The sequence below is a fragment of the Notolepis coatsorum genome, assembly GCF_963971535.1.
Source record: "Notolepis coatsorum genome assembly, contig: SCAFFOLD_737, whole genome shotgun sequence".
In the NCBI taxonomy this organism is placed as follows: domain Eukaryota; kingdom Metazoa; phylum Chordata; class Actinopteri; order Aulopiformes; family Paralepididae; genus Notolepis; species Notolepis coatsorum.
In genome coordinates, this window is record NW_028171995.1 from 9,909 (window position 1) to 33,777 (window position 23,869).

General features: G+C 45.5%; 1 protein-coding gene across 1 annotated transcript in view; it reads left to right on the forward strand.

Annotated features, from left to right (window-relative positions):
- Positions 1-539: 539 nt before the first annotated feature.
- LOC311248138 (focadhesin-like) overlaps positions 540-23,869 on the forward strand; it is a gene marked incomplete at both ends in the record, with an annotated part of 86,765 nt that continues 63,435 nt past the window's right edge. Inside the window, 3 exons of the mRNA XM_084339079.1 lie at positions 540-644; positions 2,707-2,808; positions 13,155-13,282. Of these exons, the coding sequence (XP_084195205.1) occupies positions 540-644; positions 2,707-2,808; positions 13,155-13,282 (335 nt within the window). The remainder of the gene's footprint in view (positions 645-2,706; positions 2,809-13,154; positions 13,283-23,869) is intronic.

A 23,869-nucleotide genomic window follows, 5' to 3' on the forward strand; every position in this document is an offset into this window, starting at 1 on the left:
CCTCTCTCCCTCTACCTCCCTCTCTCCCTCCCCGCCCCTCTCCCCCTCCCTCCCTCCCTCTCCCCCTCCCTCCCTCCCTCTCTCCCTCCCCGCCTCCCTCTCTCCCTCCCTTCCTCCTTCCCTCCCTCCCTCCCTCCCTCCCTCCCTCCCTCCCTCCCTCCCTCCCTCCCTGCCTCCCTCCCTGCCTCTCCCCCTCCCTCCCTCTCCCCCTCCCTCTCCCCCTCCCTCTCCCTCCCTCCCTCCCTCCCTCCCTCCCTCCCCGCCTCTCCCCCTCCCTCCCTCCCTCCCTCTCCCCCTCCCTCTCCCCCTCCCTCCCTCCCTCCCTCCCTCCCTCCCTCCCTCCCTCCCTCCCTCCCTCCCTCCCCCTCTCCCCCTCCTTCCCTCCCTCCCTCTCCCCCTCCCTCCCTCCCTCCCTCTCCCCCTTCCTCCCTCTCTCCCTCCCTCTCTCCCCCTCCCTCTCTCCCCCTCCCTCCCCGCCTCTCCCCCTCCCTCCCTCCTTCCCTCCCTCCCTCCCTCCCCGCCTTCTCACCTCTCTGCAGGTACCATCCCTCCTCCCTGTGCTGTTGTTTAGGCTGAAGAGGGAGACTGATGCCGACTTGTCTCTTACTGTCCTTTATTCCCTTCCACACTTTGGGACCCACAAGGTACTGACTGTGACCCCCCCCCATGTGACCCACAAGGTACTGACTGTGACCCCCCCCCCCCCGCCCCCATGTGATGGCAACGTTGTGGGTTTGAATACGAACTACATTTGGGTTCCAAACTGTTCCCTAGCAGCGGAATTCCAGTGAAAAGTGTATATCCTTAAAAAATAAAGGGGTGCGGGTTCATTTGATGTGGATTTTATGGAATCTTGATGTTGTGTTCTTGAAACGTCACCTGCATTGATTATATTTACAAGACTCAGACTCTACTGTTTACATATAACTCAGACATAGTTTACATATAACTCAGTCACATATAACTCGGACATAGTTTACATACTACTCAGTCATTGTTTACATATAACTCAGTCATAGTTTACATATAACTCAGGCCCCGTTTAGACGAGCGTTTTGTGAACAGAAACCGCAAAAGTCATCTTGCGGTTTCACTTTTAATTTTACGTTTAGACGAGCGTTTTGGAGTGGAATTCTCCGTGCAGACGACGCTGTAACGACGGAGACCCGCTGTCACACGATTGGCTCATATGTCACATGACGTGCTGTGAAGACCCGCCCTACTCTGCCTCTGATTCGCAGACTGTGGATGGGGAATGTGATTGCACCAAAGCAGAGTCACTCACAGACAGTGGGTCCACTCACGTCTCACGCCGCGGGACAGATTCTTGTGTATTTAACCCTTTCACTGCCACACGACAGCCGGTTGTGTGATAGTAAAGGGGTAACCTTCTGTCGTGTGGCAGTGAAAGGGTTAAAAGTACTGCCAATGTAGCCTTCAGGTGATCTCCGTTGATATAAGTCAGACATACTTGCTTTGTTTACGTCTCGGCTACTGGCGCATACCTGCTACCTGTGACGTAAGCAGTACGCGCGACCAGAGCCGTGACAAACCTTTCGTCATCGTTTTAACAGATTTATACGGTTTGACAGTTTAGACGAAAGCGCAAAGCTTTTGCGTTTCTAGGAATTCCACCCTGGAAGGTAGTCTCACTTTTTTGCGGTTTCACCCCGTAAAAACGCCGTTTCCGTATAAACGAAAGGCACATCCGTAAAAATATTTTTGCGGATTCACCTGCTAGCGTTTACGTCTAAACGGGGCCTCAGTCATAGTTTACATATAACTCAGTCATAGTTTACATATAACTCAGTCATTGTTTACATATAACTCAGTCATTGTTTACATATAACTCAGTCATAGTTTACATACTACTCAGTCATTGTTTACATATAACTCAGTCATTGTTTACATATAACTCAGTCATAGTTTACATATAACTCAGTCATAGTTTACATATAACTCAGTCATTGTTTACATATAACTCAGTCATTGTTTACATATAACTCAGTCATAGTTTACATATAACTCAGTCATTGTTTACATATAACTCAGTCATAGTTTATATATAACTCAGTCATAGTTTATATATAACTCAGTCATAGTTTATATATAACTCAGTCATAATTTATAATACTCTTAGCAGACTCGGCAGCAATGTCTGCATGAATCTCATAGCTAGCTTGATAGAGTAGAGGATACCTGGTTTAAAGTTAGTAAAAAGGACATCACACATTTTGCACTAATGACTAATTTTTTATTTTTTATTTAAATTTTATATACCTACCCATTACCTAAATATAAAGAAACATTCATCATTAGTGAAGATTAAGCTATTTAGAATATAATATAGAATAGCATGTGCAATGGAAACTAGTTCATCAGCATCTGCCCCTGAAGCCCTGAGGCGTCCATACCAAAGGTAGCCGCATTTCTGGCAGACGTTTCTGGTCATGTGACGTGTGCGCCCAATAGCGTGACGAGCTGTGTCTTTGCCCATTTCCACGTCAAACAGCCTGCAAACTACCTGGCGTTCTATCGCCATGCTCTAAGACAAACTCTAACCTTAACCAACTTCGAAAGAGTGCCTAAGCTTAACCAGTGTAGAAACTGACGTCGGCCAATCAGAGAGCGTCTGCCAGAAATGCGGCTACCTTTGGTAATCACGCAGCCCTGAGTCTAAAGCGTCTTCTTCTTTCCCTGTTCCAGCTGTGTGTCCCGCAGGTCCTGCATATTCTCCAGATGCTCGCTAGCGCCCCCAAGCTGAGGGCTGTGGCACTGCGCCTCATGACTGCTCTGTGGAAGAAACAGGTGAGAGAGAGAGAGACAGAGAGAGAGAGAGATGGAGAGAGAGACTGAAAACGGCAAGGATGTATTAATAAGGGATGCACCTTGGTTTAAAGGCTAATTTGCCATTAGAAAATGGAAGCAAACCCAGCGCTCTTACTCTCTTCTGAATAGTTGGTGATGCATTGAGCTTATCATAGTATTCATATTCGTTTCCATGGTAATGCATTTGATGAACATTCACCAGAAGATGATGGATGAAGAAAGTCTTTTAACTAGCAAGACTAACGAGACCTGACCCCCTGGTTAAGAAGCTAAAAGTGAGGTTGGGTTTCTTTTTCAGAAACAAAGCGTGCTTTTCTTTTAATGCAAAGAAGAAACTAGTTGCTGCCACTTTTTTTTTACCAGTATTGGATTATGGTGATGTTTTATACATGAATGCCTGCTCCACCTCACTACACATGTTGTTGGACACTGCTTACCATGGTGTATTAAGATTTATTTCTGGATATAGATCACTTACCCATCATTGCAATCTGTATGCTAAAGTTAACTGTCCGTCCTTGACTGCCCGTAGACTGCTTCATTGGTACACCTTCATTTATAAAGCAATTATTGGTCAGCTCCCTTTTTACCTCGGTTCATACCTCACCATCACATCAAACCCATTTTACAGCTTACGATCCCAGGACTATTTATATGCCTCAGTACCCAGAACCCGCACAGAGTTTGGGAAAATGGCCTTCATGTTCTCCGCTCCCTCTGCCTGGAATGGACTTCAAAAAACGTTGAAACTGCAGGCCCTCACTAACTACCATATCTGATTTTAAAGTTCAAACTAAGGGGATTTTAAAGAATGAGATGGGAGAATGTCGCTGCTTCACTGCATAATGTGGTGTTATATTTTATATTTTTAACTTGACCTTCTCTGCCCAGCGACCTCCTGCGGAGCCTCACCTTCCCTCCTCTTTCTACCTGTTTTACCCTACCCTCCAATCTCCCCCTGATCCCATCCAATCTAGTTTGCTGCAGCTCAAACTATCCCCCTTGCCCCACTTTGCCTTTTATGTCTCTGTCTGTGTTTTGTGTATTTGTATGTTTGTTTTTGTTTTGCTGCCATTTTGGCCAGGTCTTGCTCGAAAAAGATCTTTGATCTCAAGTGACTACCTGGTAAAATAAAGGTAAAATAAAAAAATTTAAATAAAAGAAAATAATAATAATTTATTATATTTATAATAAATTGTATTTGTAGTGCACTTTTCGTTCACTAGGATCCCAACGTGCTACAGGGTTAAACATTTTAAACATAGTTAAATCTTTTTAATAATTATTAATAATAATAAAATAAAATACAGAATAAAAATAAAATAAAAAATACAAATCGCTCACAGTAAACGGTAAACATTTAGGTAGACAAAAACAAAGTCACGAATAAGAATAAATATAAGCCTAAGAGTAAAATACGGTCCGTGATATACATTTCCTATGTTATGTATATACATATGATGTATTGTAATGTATTTTTTAATGTATTTATTTGTATGTATTTTAGTGTATTGTAACCAATACTGATTCCTACTGTATGTCTTAATTATTGTATTATAATTAGGGATGTCCGATATTATCGGCCTACCGATATTATCGGCCGATATCTGCATTAAAATGTGATATCGGAAAATATCTATCTGTTTTTTTTTACATTTCTATAACCTTTATTTACCCAGGCAAGCAAGTAAGAACAAATTCAGATTTTATTTATTGTCAAAAGTATGCATAATGTTGTGTTAATTCCACAACAAGAGTCAAGTCAAGAGTTTTAATTGTCACGGCATACAAGTATACAATGAAATGCGGGTGGTCTTGCCCGCAACGATGTGCAATACAGTGTTACAACATATAATAGAATCCAATAAAAAACAACATTGTGCAATAAACAGGTAACAGGTAACATGGTGTGACATCTCGGTATCTGTACATAGTTATTTACAGAGCATATAGGACATGCTAGGTAGCTTTGGTAGTGCAATACACTGTTCCTGTTATTCTAATTTAAAGTGGCCTTTCCTTTTGGCCATAAGTGTGCGGCATGAGTGTGTGCCCGCTCATGTTAAAGTGTTAAGTGGCTGCTAGTGTGTGAGCGTGCACAGCGTGCGTGTCGTGTGTGTGTTCATGTGTGCTTGTGTGTGGATAGTTCAGTGTTCTGTGGCACTCAATGTTCATTGTTCAGGGCTCTGATGGCCTGGGGGAAGAAGCTGAGCCTAAGCCGCTCTGTCCTAGTAGCTGGGGTTCGCAGGCGTCTGCCTGACCTCAGCAGCTGGAACAGGCTGTTATTGGGGTGGTGAGGGTCTTTCATTATCCTGCAGGCTCTGGATTTGCACCTCTTGTTGTATAGAACCTGCAGGGGAGGTAGTGCAATACCCGTGGTACGCTCGGCTGAGCGCACCACTCTCTGTAGGGCCTTCTTGTCTTGTGCCGTGCTGTTTCCATACCAGGCAGTGATGTTTCCGGTCAAGATGCTCTCTACAGCTCCTGAGTAGAAGGACTGGAGTATCTTCCCCGATACTCTGAACTTCCTTAACTGTCTCAGGTGGTAGAGGCGCTGTTTCGCCTTCTTTACTACTGTGTCTATGTGTGTTGACCATGTCAGATCCTCTGAGATGTGGACCCCCAGGTACTTAAAGCTGCTCACCCTGTCCACGGTAGCCCCGTTAATCATCAGTGGTGTGTGTGTCTCCTGCTGTCCTCTCCTATAATCCACGATCAGCTCCTTGGTTTTACCAATGTTCAGGAGCAGGCTGTTGTCCTGGCACCAGAGTTCCAGTACCTCAACCTCCTCCCGGTAAGCCTTCTCGTCGTTGTCCGAGATCAGCCCCACCACCACCGTGTCGTCTGCGAACTTCACTATGGAGTTGGAGCTGAACTTGGCCACACAGTCGTGTGTGTAGAGTGAGTACAGCAGGGGGCTTAGAACACAGCCCTGGGGGGACCCGATGCTCAGGGTGATGGTGTTGGAGGTCTGACCCCCCACCCTGACCGCCTGGGGTCTTTCACTCAGAAAGTCCAGTACCCAGGCGCTCAGGGCGGAGCTCAGACCCAGCTCGATCAGCTTGTCCACCAGTCTGGTGGGGACTATGGTGTTGAACGCTGAGCTGTAGTCAATGAACAACAGTCTCACATAGCCCCCCTTCTGACGGTCAAGGTGGGAGAGGGTGCTGTGCAGTACCTGGGAGACCGCGTTGTCAGTGGACCTGTTTGTCCTGTATGCAAATTGCATAGGGTCCATATCACTGGGGAGGGAGGCACAAATGTGGTCCTTGACCAGCCTCTCAAAACATTTCATGACCACAGAGGTGAGTGCCACCGGTCTGTAGTCATTTGGACATGTTGGGGAGGGTTTCTTCGGTACAGGGATGATGGTAGACATCTTGAAGCAGGCAGGGACCACCGACTCCGCCAGGGATTGATTAAATATGGCGGTGAACACCGGGGCAAGCTGGTTGGCACAGGACTTAAGTATGCGTCCTGTTATTCCATCTGGGCCATCAGCCTTCCTGGTGTTCACCTGCATAAATGCTCTTCTCACACTGTGTACCGTCAATGAGAGAGCGTCCCCGCCCCCCCCGCGGATGCCCCCCCCCCTCCACAGCAGCCGGCGCACCAGTGACGTCACTAGCCGTTGGGCTAGCAGTGCCACTGTTTGCACCAAACCGCGCGTAGAAGATGTTGAGCTGGTCCGCAAGGGAGGCGTCGTCGCTCCCCATTGAGGGGGCGCTGACTTTGTAATCAGTTATAGCCCTCAGTCCCTGCCATAATCCTCTTGTGTCATTCTGTGCCATTTGTGCCTCCATCTTGTCGGCATACGTCCTCTTAGCAAGTTTGACAGCCTTGCGCAGAGTGTAGACTGTTGTCTTGTACTCTTCCATGTTTCCTGACTCTCTGCCCCGGTTATAAGCAGTGGTGCGAGAGTTCAGGGCTGCTCTGATAGTACTGTCCACTAGTGATGTGACGATTCATCGATTTGCATCGGTGCCCCGGCATACACGTTCACGATGCGAGTGCACCGGTGGAATACGTGCGCACCGGCTAGAACTCAGGTTGAACTCGCGATGCATCTTGTTGTAGCGTCTTTGCGTCGGTCAAAACCGATGCATTAATATAATTTCCTCTCATCCACTTCTGTCAGCAGTGCACTGTGACTGCACACAGCTGATACTATACTACTAATACAGAAGGCGAGAGCCGCGTCACAGTTAACAACAACAAACAGTGGAAGTCGAGGACATGAATAGAATTGGGCTTCCTCTGGCTAACGCCAGTTAGCCGTTCAGCTAACGCTAAACTAAACTACAGTGTCTAACTAACTAACTAACGCAACACCAGTTCCATTAGTGAGGAGGGGGGGGGGGGGTATATTGAAGACGCTTGACAACAGGTTCAAAGATAAATTCACATTTATTGGCTATTGGTTTCTTTATATCGCTTCATGCAGCAGGCTATCCAGGCTCCGTGTGTTCTGTTGACATCCGATCCTAGCCTAGTGTGTGACATCATCAACTACGCGACTCAGACGGGCTCTCTCTCTCTCTCCCTCTCTCTCCCCCCCTCTCTCTCTCTCTCTCTCTCTCTCTCTCTCTCTCTCTGTTCAATGATTTAACGTGGCCAAACGTTACAATATAAATACTAATTGGATAGTTGATGATAAACATTTAATTTCATTATCTGAAATATTATAAAATCATTTAAGTCTGCTATAAGCCATTATCCCTTTGTGTATGATTATTATTGTCTCACAGTAGTGTGTATATACATTGTGTGTGTGTTTTTAGCTAAAGTGGATAGAAAAGACAGTTTATGCAAAAGTCTTCTTAGGCACCCAAGAGTTTTTATATAAATTCTTACAGTAGATTATTTTATTTTTAATAATAATATAAGCTGCATATAAGGAATACAACCAAATCCTCTGTCATACCATAAAATTGTATCATTATTTTGCATCGTGTTGAATCGCATCGTATCGCCCCGAATCGCATTATGTTGAATCAAATCGTATCGAATCGTATCGTATCGTATCGTATCTCAACAGGGGGTGAATCGTATCGCATCGCCCGGTGCTTCAAATGTATCGTTAATGTATCGTATCGTTGGCACCGTATCGAGATGCGCATCGCATCGGCCTCAGTGAGGAGATGCACATCCCTACTGTCCACCCATGGTTTCTGGTTTGGGAACACCCTCGCCTTCTTTGTGGGGACGATACTATCAGCCAGTGTTGTTATGAATGATACCACAGCGTCTGTGAAATCGCTGACGTCACTGTTACTCCTCCTGAACATTCCCCAGTCGGCGATGTCTAGTGCGTCCTGAAACGTGGCCTCTGATTGGTCGTCCCATTTTTTTACCTCACGTGACACGACGGCGTCACGTGATCTCTGTTTATATGCTGGGACAAGAAAGATGGCGGCATGATCCGACGTGTTTGTTGCTCCCGCTAATGGTGGAGCCGGTACAGCCTTGTATCCGGCTCTGAACGGGGTGTAACAGTGGTCGAGTGTATTTCCTCCCCTTGTGGAGCAGACGATGTGCTGGAAGAAAGACGGCATGACTTTCTTCAGATTCGCCTGATTGAAGTCCCCGGCTACGATCATGGCTGCGTCTGGGTGCTTGATCTGGTGTGCGTTCAGATGGTTGTGTAGTTCCGCTAGCGCCCTGCCGACGTTCGCCTGGGGGTGGATGTACACTGCAGTCATGATCACTGCAGTGAATTCGCGCGGAAGATGGAACGGGCGACATTGGATCGTGAGGTGTTCCATGTCGGGAGAGCATGAACGGGAGAGTATCTTCACTTCCCCGGGGCTAGTCCAGCCGTTGTTGGTCATAAGGCATAGCCCCCCGCCGATGCTCTTCCCGGAGGCTTCTGTATGGTCCGCTCTGAAGATGGTGAAGGAGCTGGAGGGAGAGATGCTGTGATCAGGAGTCACTGATTTCAGCCAGGTCTCCGTAAAGCACAGGATATTGCATTCCCTCATCTCTCGCTGGAATCGGACCTGCGCTCGTAAATCATCCATCTTACTCTCTAGCGAACGAGCATTCGCCAGGAAGATAGATGGAATAGCCGGACGGTAAGCAGATTTCCTTAATCTTAATCTGATCCCGCTCCTCTTCCCTCTGTGTTTCTTCTTTGTCTTGATAAAGTGTCTCTAAACTCCTCTTTGAGTCCGGAGTTTAGGTCAATAAGTGACTGGCGGTCGTACGACGTCCCCGCCAGTGATGCTTCGATAAAAAAAGTAGTAAAAACAAACATAATAACAAAAAATGTGCACATTCGTTGCTGAGCAAAACCCATGGCGACTGACTCGGGGTCGCGCCAAGAGATATGTAATGTTAATTACCTGAAATTATTCCATTTTTTTGGGGGGGGAAACCCTGCATATATCGGTATCGGTTGATATTGGTATCGGAAATTAAGAGTTGGACAATATCGGTATATCGGTATCGGTAAAAAAGCCAATATCGAGCATCCCTAATTATAATTATACTTGTATTATGCACATTGTTGCGGGCGAGACCCCCCGCATTTCACTGTATACCTGTATGCCGTGACAAATAAAACTCTTGTATTTTGTAGGGCTGTCCCCGACTAAGGATTTGGATGGTCGACTAGGATTGGCCAAAATTTGCCGTTAGTCGACTATTGGTCTACAAAAAAAATAAAAAAAATAATAATATTTTAAAACTTTTTTTTTTTTTTTTTTCTTCATTCCATTTGGGCTGTGGGGGGTGCTTAATGTTTGAAGGAGTCGACTGAAGGCTTCTTGTCCTCTGCAAAAGCATGCAATTGGTCCACTGATGGATACATCTTGATGTCTAGTCTAGTGTGTTCATTAGATGGGTGAAATCCTCTTTTAGTGCCTCTGTGCCTGTTTTCGTAGGCAGTTAGCCTCTGGTATGCGCGCCATTAGCGTTAGCCACGCTTCTAGGCCTCTTTTCTTTTGGAAAAAATTATTAAAAAAATTATATTAATATATATATTTTTTTTTTTTTTATTATTCGACTAAGAGGTTGGCCAGTCGACTACGGCTCCTTTCGACCGATTAGTCGACTAATGGATGAATAGGGGTCAGCCCTAGTATCTTGTATCTTGTATTGTAGTGCTCATGTCACCTGCCCCAGAGACTACAGCCAGCAGCTTTAAATTAGGCTTTAAGTTTACATTCATTCTCATATAAACTTCTTATTTCAACACGTGAGTTGTCCGACTGAAATATCATAACTTGTGGTTCTGTTCCATGTATCTGAACCGGTCCTAGTATTACACGGTGTCTCACTGGACCCGGTCCTGGTATTACACGGTGTCTCACTGGACCCAGTCCTGGTATTACACGGCGTCTCACTGGACCCGGTCCTGGTATTACACGGTGTCTCACTGGACCCGGTCCTGGTATTACACGGTGTCTCACTGGACCCGGTCCTGGTATTACATGGTGTCTCACTGGACCCGGTCCTGGTATTACATGGTGTCTCACTGGACCCGGTCCTGGTATTACATGGTGTCTCACTGGACCCGGTCCTGGTATTACACGGTGTCTCACTGGACCCGGTCCTGGTATTACACGGTGTCTCACTGGACCCGGTCCTGGTATTACATGGTGTCTCCTGGACCCGGTCCTGGTATTACACGGTGTCTCACTGGACCCGGTCCTGGTATTACACGGTGTCTCACTGGACCCGGTCCTGGTATTACACGGTGTCTCACTGGACCCGGTCCTGGTATTACATGGTGTCTCTCTGGACCCGGTCCTGGTATTACATGGTGTCTCACTGGACCCGGTCCTGGTATTACACGGTGTCTCACTGGACCCGGTCCTGGTATTACATGGTGTCTCACTGGACCCGGTCCTGGTATTACATGGTGTCTCACTGGACCCGGTCCTGGTATTACACGGTGTCTCACTGGACCCGGTCCTGGTATTACATGGTGTCTCACTGGACCCGGTCCTGGTATTACATGGTGTCTCACTGGACCCGGTCCTGGTATTACATGGTGTCTCACTGGACCCGGTCCTGGTATTACATGGTGTCTCACTGGACCCGGTCCTGGTATTACATGGTGTCTCACTGGACCCGGTCCTGGTATTACATGGTGTCTCACTGGACCCGGTCCTGGTATTACATGGTGTCTCACTGGACCCGGTCCCGGTCCTGGTATTACACGGTGTCTCACTGGACCCGGTCCTGGTATTACACGGTGTCTCACTGGACCCGGTCCTGGTATTACACAGTGTCTCTCTGGACCCGGTCCTGGTATTACATGGTGTCTCACTGGACCCGGTCCTGGTATTACATGGTGTCTCACTGGACCCGGTCCTGGTATTACACGGTGTCTCTCTGGACCCGGTCCTGGTATTACATGGTGTCTCACTGGACCCGGTCCTGGTATTACACGGTGTCTCTCTGGACCCGGTCCTGGTATTACACGGTGTCTCACTGGACCCGGTCCTGGTATTACACGGTGTCTCTCTGGACCCGGTCCTGGTATTACATGGTGTCTCACTGGACCCGGTCCTGGTATTACACGGTGTCTCTCTGGACCCGGTCCTGGTATTACATGGTGTCTCACTGGACCCGGTCCTGGTATTACATGGTGTCTCACTGGACCCGGTCCTGGTATTACACGGTGTCTCACTGGACCCGGTCCTGGTATTACATGGTGTCTCACTGGACCCGGTCCTGGTATTACACGGTGTCTCTCTGGACCCGGTCCTGGTATTACATGGTGTCTCTCTGGACCCGGTCCTGGTATTACATGGTGTCTCTCTGGACCCGGTCCTGGTATTACACAGTGTCTCACTGGACCCGGTCCTGGTATTACATGGTTTCTCACTGGAGCGGGACCAGGGCCGGTCCTGGTATTACATGGTGTCTGCAGTGACATGTCAAAATGGCTGCCGTGAAAAGGGCCTATTGAGAGTCAGTTGATCCCTGGTCTGTAGTGAGTGAAACAGCACCTCGTTTTATTTAATGATTTTGTCGTCTATTTTATGATTATTGTCTATTTTAGACTAGGGATGCACGATATTGATTTTTTGACACCGATACCGATAACTTTATGCTCCTCAAGCCGATACCGATAACCGATATTTATTGTATTATAATATTTTTTTTAACTGTATATATATATATATATTTTTTTTATCAAAAATAATTTTTTTTTTTTAGTATTTATAAGCTCCGACGTCATTGGTACTGCTATCGGTACTCGAGAAATTATGGAGTTTTTTTTTGAGGAATTTAAACGTCGCAAACTAATCTTGTTGGCCGTTGTCTGTCTCTGCCTGCGCAGGGAGCGGGCTGCCTGCTCTCTCCTCTCTTCCCCTCCCACACACACACACTCACTCACACACACACACACACACACACACCGAGTACAGACAGCTCTGCTCTCATAATGGCGGACAGAACGAAATGTTCAAAAGTCTGGGTCTATTTTACTAAAGTCGATGCTGACAACGCTCGTTTCCACAAGTGCAACAAGACATTTGCCAGTAATGTATAAGCGCTGGTACTTGTCAATGTGGCTGGTGGGGAGATAACGTTAGCTCCGAGTAGAGTAATGGCTGACAATCCGGAGGTAAATAAACGAACGAGAGCTTCTGATTGGTGGTAAGAAGAAGAGGTGGGTGCAAGCCGTGGGACGTAATTGGCAGATCGACTGTCTGTCTCCGAATGTAACGTGACTACGTCACAGCCAAGAAAGGGAGCGCTGGATTTGTGAAAAACTCCCTGTTCCTAAACCACACGCTATCAGTTTTACCACTGTACTGGCAAAACGGGAGGAGGCTATAATAAAAACAAGCGCCCTTCATCCAAATCCACCCACACCGGATTTCTTTTAACCAAAAAATGTATTATATGTTATCGGAGCTATCAATAACGTTATCGAGTTTATCGGGATGACGTCATAATTGCTGATATTTTAGACTAGTTGTATGTCTAATTGCTTTTATTTAGTCAATTCTCTGCTAATTTGATGTAAAATGTATGTCAATGTTACGTTCATTATGTCTACATTACCGCTGTGAAGCACTTTGGGCTGCTATTCCTGTATGAAAGGTGCTGTACAGATAACGTTTATTATAATTACTATAACCCGCCCCCCCCTCCACCTGGCTGCCCCCTGCAGGACAGCGTGTCTTCTTCTTCTTCTTCTTCTTCTTCTTCTTCTTCTTCTTCTTCTTCTTCTTCTTCTTCTTCTTCTTCTCCTTCTCCTTCTCCTTCTCCTTCTCCTTCTCCTTCTCCTTCTCCTTCTCCTTCTCCTTCTCTTCCTTCTTCTTCTTCTTAGTACTACTATAACCCACCTCGCTCCTCCTCAGGACCGCGTGTACTCTGACCTGCAGCGTCTGCTGGGGCAGCAGGAGAAGAACGCAGTGCTCGGCAGAGACGCCCAGTGGGAGCTGGTCCTGGCCAGGGCCGCCTGCCTCCGGGAGGTGTGCCGAGAGAGGTGGGTGAAGTGACCTAACTAACCCTAACCCTCCGTGAGGTGTGTCAAGAGAGGTGGGTGAAGTGACCTAACTAACCCCAACCCTCCGGGAGGTGTGCAGAGAGAGGTGGGTGAAGTGACCTAACTAACCCTAACCCTCCGGGAGGTGTGCAGAGAGAGGTGGGTGAAGTGACCTAACTAACCCTCCGGGAGGTGTGCAGAGAGAGGTGTGTTAGATCCTGATCAATCTGGCCAGTATCACGTCTTCGTCTGTTTGGCTCTCCATCCACTCCTCTGCGTTGTGTAATTTTAATGGTCCTGACGTCTCAGATACTGGCTGATATAATCCTTATCTCTCCCTGTTAGTGCGATCCGCAAACCATAATAATTCTCCACCTCCGTAAGAATTCGACACTTTGACACAGCGTAATACCTTACAAGGAGAAGCGTTGTTTATTGATATAAACAGAAGCCTCAGCTCAGATTGTATTGTCCTTGAAAAGTCTATTCTAATGATCTTTCGGTGTGTTCAGTCTATCGTCCTCCTGCTATTCAGTCCAATGGTGGTCCGGCCTGGTCTTTAGCCTAAACCCTCCTCGCGTTAGCCGAAGCTAATGATGATGTGTCATTCTTCCTCCTCCCCCCCCCCCCCCCCCCCCCTGAGAGTCTCTCAGTCCTAGTCAGATTGTAGTCTGCCCTTAGCCGCTCTTGGTCTGGCTTACACCCGGAACCACTGTCCGCTTTATAGGATCTTCGTCATAGCAACGATAGCCCCGCCCCTCTTCTGGTTGTCATGCGACGCGCTGTCATGACAACCGCGTTTAACCTTTACACACATCAAAACGCAGTTTCTACTGTTTAAGGATGTCACCCCTCTCCCTCGCTCTTATCAATGTGTTCTTACAAGGGATGTCAACATTCGGCCCTGCTCAGTGTGGTGCTCACTAACACCCTGCTCTACTGAACCACCGTCTCCTGCTTCCACCGTCAGCATGCACTTCGACCTCTCTGGCACCGTTACATGCTACCATCTCCCCCCAATCTATACATCACATACATTGAATAAACCCCGTTTTCTCTCCGGTGGGTGAAGTGACCTAACTAACCCTAACCCTCCGGGAGGTGTGCAGAGAGAGGTGGGTGAAGTGACCTAACTAACCCTAACCCTCCGGGAGGTGTGCAGAGAGAGGTGGGTGAAGTGACCTAACTAACCCTAACCCTCCGGGAGGTGTGCAGAGAGAGGTGGGTGAAGTGACCTAACTAACCCTCCGGGAGGTGTGCCGAGAGAGGTGGGTGAAGTGACCTAACTAACCCTCCGGGAGGTGTGCCGAGAGAGGTGTGTGTAGTGACCTAACTAACCCTCCGGTAGGTGTGCAGAGAGAGGTGGGTGAAGTGACCTAACTAACCCTAACCCTCCGGGAGGTGTGCAGAGAGAGGTGGGTGAAGTGACCTAACTAACCCTAACCCTCCGGGAGGTGTGCAGAGAGAGGTGGGTGAAGTGACCTAACTAACCCTAACCCTCCGGGAGGTGTGCCGAGAGAGGTGGGTGAAGTGACCTAACTAACCCTAACCCTCCGGGAGGTGTGCAGAGAGAGGTGGGTGAAGTGACCTAACTAACCCTAACCCTCCGGGAGGTGTGCAGAGAGAGGTGGGTGAAGTGACCTAACTAACCCTAACCCTCCGGGAGGTGTGCAGAGAGAGGTGGGTGAAGTGACCTAACTAACTGTAGGATAATAATAGTATTTAAATAGGAATAGAGTCAAATGACTTGCTCACTCAGAGGGTCCAGATAATAAGGTTTATTAACCAGATAAAATCAAATCATTGCAACAATAGAGAGTATGGCTGGAGATCTTACCTAAACAGACCAGCTCCGTCAGTCAGGTAAAAAGATCTAGTTCCCCAGTTGGGGGAGCAGTTAAGTACCAGGTGAACAATGGGGGGAGTGGGGGAAGGGGAGGGGAGGAAGGGGGCGTAGTTCATACATATATTCCACAGTTGGGTCCTTTTCTCTTTTATAATGTGGCTGAGACAAGTATTCTCAGATGTATGACTGGAATAGGTAAGGTCAGCATAACATGAGATAATAAATGAGATAAAATAGTAAAATTATAAACTTGTTGTGACCTATTTTGGTCATAGGGTCAATAAATGAAAAGAAATATAAAATAGTAAACACATGAGATACACAATTTAAAGGAATGAATAAATGAGATAATTTGGTGAAATATAAAATAAACAATTAAAGGAATGAAAGTAAATATAAAATGAATTAATAAATGAGATAGAATATGGTGAAATATAAAATAAACAAAGTAAATCTAAAATGAATGTAATATAAAATACACAATTAAAGATAAAATGAGTTATTATTTGAATGTCAGTATTTATACAGTGTGGGTTAAGATCTATGTGTATTTTTAGGGTTGTGAATATCGCCCCTTTTACTTTTTACTTGATGGCAACACCTTTTACTTTAGTATATACACTGTCATCTGGCTATGACCATCAGGTCAATGGTAAAATATAAAAGCATTTAAAGGTTGGCAAACAGATATAAACGTGAATGAAAGAAATGAAAAGAAATATAAAATGAATTAAAATAGTAAACAATGAGATAAAATGGTAAAATATACATCATTTAAAGGTTGGATAAAGAAATGAAAAGAAATATAAAATGAATTAGAATAGTAAACAATGAGATAAAACGGTAAAAACATGAATGGAATAGGACTTAATGCAAATATGATCATCAGCTCAGTGAATGACACAATTTACAGGAATGTTAAAGAGAAATATAAAATGAATTAAAATAGTAAACAATGAGATAAAACGGTAAAATATACATCATTTAAAGGTTGGATAAAGAAATGAAAAGAAATATAAAATGAATTAGAATAGTAAACAATGAGATAAAACGGTAAAAACATGAATGGAATAGGACTTAATGCAAATATGACCATCAGCTCAGTGAATGACACAATTTACAGGAATGTTAAAGAGAAATATAAAATGAATTAAAATAGTAAACAATGAGATAAAACGGTAAAATATACATAATTTAAAGGTTGGATAAAGAAATGAAAAGAAATATAAAATGAATTAGAATAGTAAACAATGAGATAAAACGGTAAAATATACATCATTTAAAGGTTGGATAAAGAAATGAAAAGAAATATAAAATGAATTAGAATAGTAAACAATGAGATAAAACGGTAAAAACATGAATGGAATAGGACTTAATGCAAATATGACCATCAGCTCAGTGAATGACACAATTTACAGGAATGTTAAAGAGAAATATAAAATGAATTAAAATAGTAAACAATGAGATAAAACGGTAAAATATACATCATTTAAAGGTTGGATAAAGAAATGAAAAGAAATATAAAATGAATTAGAATAGTAAACAATGAGATAAAACGGTAAAAACATGAATGGAATAGGACTTAATGCAAATATGACCATCAGCTCAGTGAATGACACAATTTACAGGAATGTTAAAGAGAAATATAAAATGAATTAAAATAGTAAACATTAGAGGTTCTGCATTGTGGATTCTAGTGCGTATCTGTGGAAGTATGGTGCAAGGGGGTTGGTGGGTTCGTTTTGCGTTTCTTCTCTCATGGTCGTGGCGATCATCATGGTTATCGGGGGGGGTTGGCTTGTGCAGAGTACTTTTGTGATGTATCCAACTCCGAATTTTATAGTATGCACACACACTATTAGGATAACAAATATTATTATTGCATACATAATGTACCGAACTACCACTGCTCCTATTGTACCAAGTTTCTCGGTCATCCAATCGGACATGGTATACGTTGGCGGGATGTGTGCGGCTCTGGAGATGTTGTGCAGGTGTTCAATGATGCTTGGTATAGTCATGTTGTCGTTTGCAGGTATGTAGACACAGCATTCTTGACCGATTAGTTTACATGTTCCTCCAGTACTAGATAGCAGGAAGTCCAGTGCTGCTCTGTTCTGCAATGTCATCAATCTGATTGATGTCAGTTCGTTGCTGACGAGTGACAGTCCTTCAGCATCTGTGTTGGCTAAGTCTTCTATCAGTGTGGATAGGTCTGCGATTTGATCTAGGGCTGACATCACACCATAGGAGGGGATTAGTGCTCTGAAAAAGTCGCATGTCTTGCAGGCCCGGTCATGTGTGTGGAAGTGATTTGCGTGGCGTGTCTTTCTAGTCAGTGGGTGTTGTGGTAGGGTCGGTGTCACTCTCATGGCTGGCACTAAATATCCTAATGCACATGTGCCTTTCCATCCGGGTGGAAGGGACGGGTAAGCTTGTGCGCCACATATCCAGTAGGTCCCAGGCGGTGCTGGTGTTGTCGTTCGTTGGGTGGTGGGGGTTTCTTTGGTTGTGGGTTTCAGTGGTGTCTTTACAGGGTGGATGTTGTCCCAGGGTGGTGTTAATCTTTGTTGGCGGATGGGGTAGATATTGTCTCTGGTCCGGGGGGATATCGTTCTTCGTTTGCGGGTCGCCTGGGGCACTTCACAATGTTCCAACACCCCGACATTCTTTCCCCAACCCTTTTGAGATACACATTCTGTAAACTTCACTGGGGTAATAGAAACTGGTATTCCATTTGTATCATGACTTTGTCGAATCTTCATGTTTGATTTTGTGCAGCTTTCAGCTGTCCCTGTGGACTTGTTTAGAGAGGCTTTGTGGCATTCTGTTAGTGGGAGGCCCATTAACGGAAAACCATCTTCGGTAGAATGGGGTATTAAGCCGCATACATAGCAATTTGATTGGTTAGCAAAATGTGCGACTGCTTGGCTTAGCTTTAAATATAGGTTGTTGCGGTGACTGTTAACATATCTTTTGGTGCGTTCAACTGCTTTCCCCTTACCGCCCTTAAACCCATTGATCCATGATTGAGGTTCGTCCAGTGTCGCCCACACAATGCATCCCGCTATGCCACATGCGATGATTAAGCAGTTCCAGTTGGTGGTCATTTTTCCTATTGTTATTGGTCTCATGGTAGATTTGCCCTTTTGCAGTGGGATGCGTGGATCCAGGATGCTTTTCCGTCGCACTTTACTGCCGTGTCCGTTACTAGCAGCACCTGAAATGGACCAGACCATCTGGGGTTTAGTTTACTTTTTCTTTTGAACACCATTATATATACATAGTCACCTGGGTTCAATCCATGACATGGTGTTGTTGGTGGTTGTGGTTGTGCCTGCCTCACTAAGGGGTGGAGCCTCTTCATCTGGGCACACAAAGCTTTGTAATAGTTAATAGCAATTTCGTCTGCTAGCAATAACTGGACTTGTGATAACGGGGGAAGCATTGTGGTTGGTGTCGACATTGGACGTCCAAATAATATCTCGTGAGGTGACAATCCCGTTCCTCTGTTTGGCATTGATCTCATTTGCATTAATACTAAGGGGAGGGCGTCGGGCCATTTAAGGCCTGTCTCTGTACATGTCTTAGCTAGACGGTTCTTGATGGTTGAGTTTTGTCTTTCTACCGCACCTGCACTTTCAGGGTGGTAGGGTGTGTGCAGGTGTATTTTCATGCCTAATGCGGTAGATAAGTTGTTTATCAGTTGTGCCGTAAAGTGCGTACCTCTGTCTGAATTTATGGAGTGTGGACACCCGAATCTTGGAATTATTTCTCTGACTAATACCTTAGCTACTGCTTGAGCGTCGTTGCGTCTGCATGGGAAGACTTCGACCCATTTAGAGAACATATCTACTAAGACTAGCGCGTACTGGTATCCCATGCTTTTTTCTAATTGGATGAAATCCATTTGGATGTTAACAAATGGTCCCCAAGGTGGTGGGTGGGCGCCACGTCTTTATAGCTTTACCTATATTGTGTTGATTGCATACACACATTGCAACACATCTTGAGCAGTATTGGTGAGCTAAACTGGTGATACCTGGCGCGTGCCACTGTGAAGTGATACTGCCCACCATTGCGAATTTTGACACGTGGCTAAGTCCATGTGCTAATCTTACTAACAGGGGGAGGAGTTGTTTTGGAGCTACAACTCTACCGTCAGCATGTTTCCACATGCCGTCTGGCATTTTGGAACAACCTGCTGACGTCCATACTGGCCACTCAGATGTCGCCTCTGCCTGTAATGAAACGACATGATCAAAAGTGGGAGTATTATCATTGGCGATTGTGATAGCCATTTGTTTTACCAACAGGGAGGGGACGGTCGCTGCCCTTTTGGCACAGTGATCCGCTCTGGCGTTTCCCTTTGCAACCAGAGAAGGAGAAGAAGAATGTGCAACACATTTTACAACAGCCAATAGCTTAGGAAGTAAACACGCCTCTAGTAGGTTAGTGACTAATACAGCATGTTTGATGGGAATGCCTGATGTCTTAATGAACCCTCTGTGTTTCCATATTAATCCCACATTGTGCACTACATTGAACGCATAACTTGAGTCGGTGAAAATTGTAGCAGACTTACCCCTGGCCAACACGCACGCTCTCGTCAAAGCGAAGATCTCCGCTGCCTGTGCTGAACAATTATTAGGTAGTTTTGCACTTTCAATCATCACATGGTCATCAACAACAGCGTATCCAGCATTCAAATCACATCCATTAGTGTGTCTTGACGCGCTACCGTCAACATAATATACTAGATCACTGTTAACTAGTGGTGTTTGTTGTAAGTCGGCTCTGGGTGAGGTGACAGCTGAGATTGTATCAATACAGTTATGTGACATTTCGTTATCCTCATATAGGGGAACAAAATTTGCTGGGTTTATTGGCGGTGCACGTTTTATGGTCAAGTTTGGGTTTGCCAATAGGATCGCTGTGTATGTAGTGTGTCTGGATGCTGATAAGTGTTGTGTAGCTGCGTTTTGTAAAATAATACACACATAATGTGGGACGTAGACTGTTACTGGATGTTCTAGAGTAATGTTGGCGCTTCTCGATACGCAGAACGCGGCTGCAGCAACTGACCGTAGACACGGAGCATACCCCAAGGCTACACTATCAAGTCTTTGTGAATAGTATGCTATTGGTCTCATCTTGTCGCAATTTCTCTGGGCTAGGATCCCTGTCGCATAGCCTTCTCTTTCTGCGGCAAAAAGTGAGAATTCCATACTGTAGTCTGGCATGCCAAGGCTGGGCGCTGTGGTTAAAGCTTCTTTCATTGCTTGGAACGCAAGTTGTAGTGTCGGAGTCCATGCGATCTGTTTGGGTTGGTCAGATAACGTTAGTGCACGAAGAGGCTGGTCTAATGCGGCGTAGTTGAACATGTGTTGGCGACAAAAATTAGCTGCTCCCAAAAATGATAGCATTTCTGTCTTTGATTTTGGATTGGGGCAGTTTTGCAGAGCTTGTACTCGGGTGTGGGATATTACCCGTTTCTAACCGTTGAGTGTGTGTCCCAGGTATTTTACTCTGGTTTTGCAAAACTGTAGTTTTGGCAATGACGCTTTGTGTCCTTTGTTTGCAAGGGCAGTCAATAGTATGACAGAGTCTGTGTGGCATGCTGCTTCACTTGGGGATGACAACAATAGGTCATCTATGAACATTAACAGTGTACTTCCGCCGGGGAACTGTATATCTTTTAGGTCGTGGTGCAAAGCTTGACTATACAATGTTCCTGATTCTGTGTATCCTTGTGGTGCTCTCGTCCACGTCAGTTGTTTACCATTAAATTCGAAAGCGAAAAGATATTGTGAGTCGGCATGGATTGGGAAACTAAAATATGCACTGGATAAATCCACTACTGTGTAATGTGTTGTTGTTGTGGGGATTAATGCCATTACTGTAGATGAATCAGAAACCAATGGGGTGATGGGGATCACGCATTGATTTATGGCTCTCAAGTCTTGTATAAATCGCCAATCACGTTTGTTAGCCTTTATAATGGGACAAATTGGTGTGTTGCAAGGACTTTCGCAGTGTTTTAAAATGCCTTGTGATAGCAGTGATTCTATTACTGGTGTTATTCCATCGATGGCTTCCTGTTTCAGCGGATACTGCTCAAGTTTGGGAGGGGTACAATCTGGTTTCAGTGTGACTCTGTGGGGGACTGCAGATGTCATTAGCCCGACTTCAGTGGAGTGTGATGCCCACAGTTTATGGGGTACCTTAAGGCGCTCCCATAGTCCAGCAGACTGTACACAGAGCAGACTCCGCGGATGTCCGCGCGGCTCTTTGAGCTTTCATAGTCCAGCAGATCTCAGCGGACGTCCGCGGTCTATTTCCTACATTTCTCGCTCCAGTTTTACTACATTTCCCACAATTCTGTCTGTTCTACTGTACTGGCAGCAGAGGGAACATTATCAGCGGGAGAGAGGGAGAGGGAGAGAGAGAGAGACAGAGAGAGAGAGAGAGAGAGAGAGAGAGAGAGAGAGAGAGAGAGAGAGAGAGAGAGAGAGAGAGAGAGAGAGAGCGCGCTTCACGGGCTCATCTCTCTCCTCGTGCCACCAATCGCTCGCGCGGCGTCACATTAAATGCAGTTCGATGTCAACCAAAACGCCGAGCAGCGTTTTGTGTGACACCAAGTCAGCGGCGCGGATGTCCGCGCCTCAGAAAATAGGAGCGTCGCACCTGTGGGTCTGCTGTCCGCTGAGATCAAAGCTCAAGAGTCCGCGCGGACGTCCGCGGAGTCTGCTCTGTGTACAGTCTGCTGGACTATGGGAGCGCCTTTAGACAATGAAGTTTCAGGAAGGAAAACAGCGTGTGGGGGCTCTGGTATGCATATCAATGGCCCTTCAATCATGAATGGGGGTGTGGCTATTATGTATCCATCTTTCAATCTAGTTAAATTCCACCCATTTTTCATCTTAACAGTGTGGGAGGTAGCTGTTCTTTTGTCTGTCTGTAGTCTCTTCATCATGGGGGACAAGTCCTGTTCTCCTTCCGCCGTGTCGAATGCGATTGCTATGTGTGGGGTATAATCAGAGTCATGAATTGCCACTCTTTGAACTTCTGATAAGATTACTGTGGCTGCAATGCCCTCATGGGAGATGTATATTTCTGAGAATGCTGGAAACAGTGTGGTCTTACCAATGGATGATTTTACCTTTTCTATATATACTTTTGGTACGTCTGTATCCCATTTGGACGCTGTTACGTGGTGTTCGGCCAGGAACTTCATCTGTAAACACCTCGCGTTCACTCCTGTGTCGGCTTCTGTTATTTCTTTCAATGCTGTGGAAACAAACTCATTGTTAGGATCATTATTTAATTTCCATCTGTATTCTATCACATTTCCCACTCGTTGTGACATCATCTGTTGCATTTCAATTCTTTCTCCCTTCTCTGGTAGCTGTAAAAAGACTCCATCTTGTGAGCAGTAAATGTTAGCGTTCATTTTACAAAGCAAATCTCGTCCACAAAGGTTAACTGCTGCTTTAGATGTTAATAACAAAGAGTGTTCAGTTGAAAAAGAATCGCTAGTTGATTCTATTTTAACTGGTATAGACAAAGGGATTGTCTGTGGGACACCGCTTATCCCGACTGTTAATACAGACTGTCCAGACAAGGGTAATGCCATTGTGCTCTCATCAATTGATGATTGTGTGGCTCCGGTGTCTATCATGAAAGTAACTTCTTTGTTATTTATCATTAAGTTAATTTTGGGTTCCTCTTCGGGATTTGCTGTTAATATTTGCATAACATTCTCCAGACAGATCTTTTTTTCCTGTTGGCACCTCTATGCGACATTCGTCGCCTCGTCTCCTTTGAACGGATCCGCCATAGTGTAATCTGCATATGGTGGGGCGCTAGGATGGGGTTTGTGGGGCCTGCGTGAGTCTCTTTGCATATATTCCGCTTTGTTCCCATTGTTTCTATTCTCCTTTGGACAATAGAACGCCACATGGCCCTTTTGTTGGCAAATATGACATGTTACATGGGGACACTCCTGTATTCGGTGTCCTGGTTGATTGCAGTGGTAACATGTTTGTACCCCGTTCCTCTGTGGAGGCCCGTTTCGCGTGTTCCCACCCCCACCCCTTTGGTTGTTTCCCTGGGGGTAATCATTTCTAGCTGGATAGCAGTGTATTGTTTCCTCTTTTACCACCTCTGGTCGAGATACAAAGACTCCGATGTCTTTGATGACACGTTTCTTGTCGTGATGCTGTCGTTCTATATTGATGGCTGCGTTCTTAACGTTTGTAATAGGAGAGCTCTCCCAATCTAACTGGACGGCTTTCAAATGTTTTCCAACGTGTGGTAGGAGGCCGTTAACGAAATAGGATACCTGGATTGCGAGTCCCTCGTCTGCCGTTAATCCGCTGTTCGCGGCCCAAGCCGCTTTGAATTTACTGTAAAACGCATCGACTGTTTCAGACTCGTTTTGAACGCAAGCTGTGATATTTGACATGCATGCATTTCGCCTTGCCAAACCTTGTACCGCGGCTGTTATCGCAGTAATACACTGTTCTCTAGTGTTGTTTTCACTCCAGGCATCACTGCTTGGAATAGCCATTTGCGTTGAGACGCTGTGATATTTATTTCCTAGACATCCCAACATTAGCTGTTTCATGTCCCTAGGGGTCGGGCTATAGCAATGGCATATTAAATCCAATTGTTCGATAAAACCCATTGGGTCTCTGTCGGGTTTGGGAAATTGTTCAACGAGTCCTTTTAAACTGTAG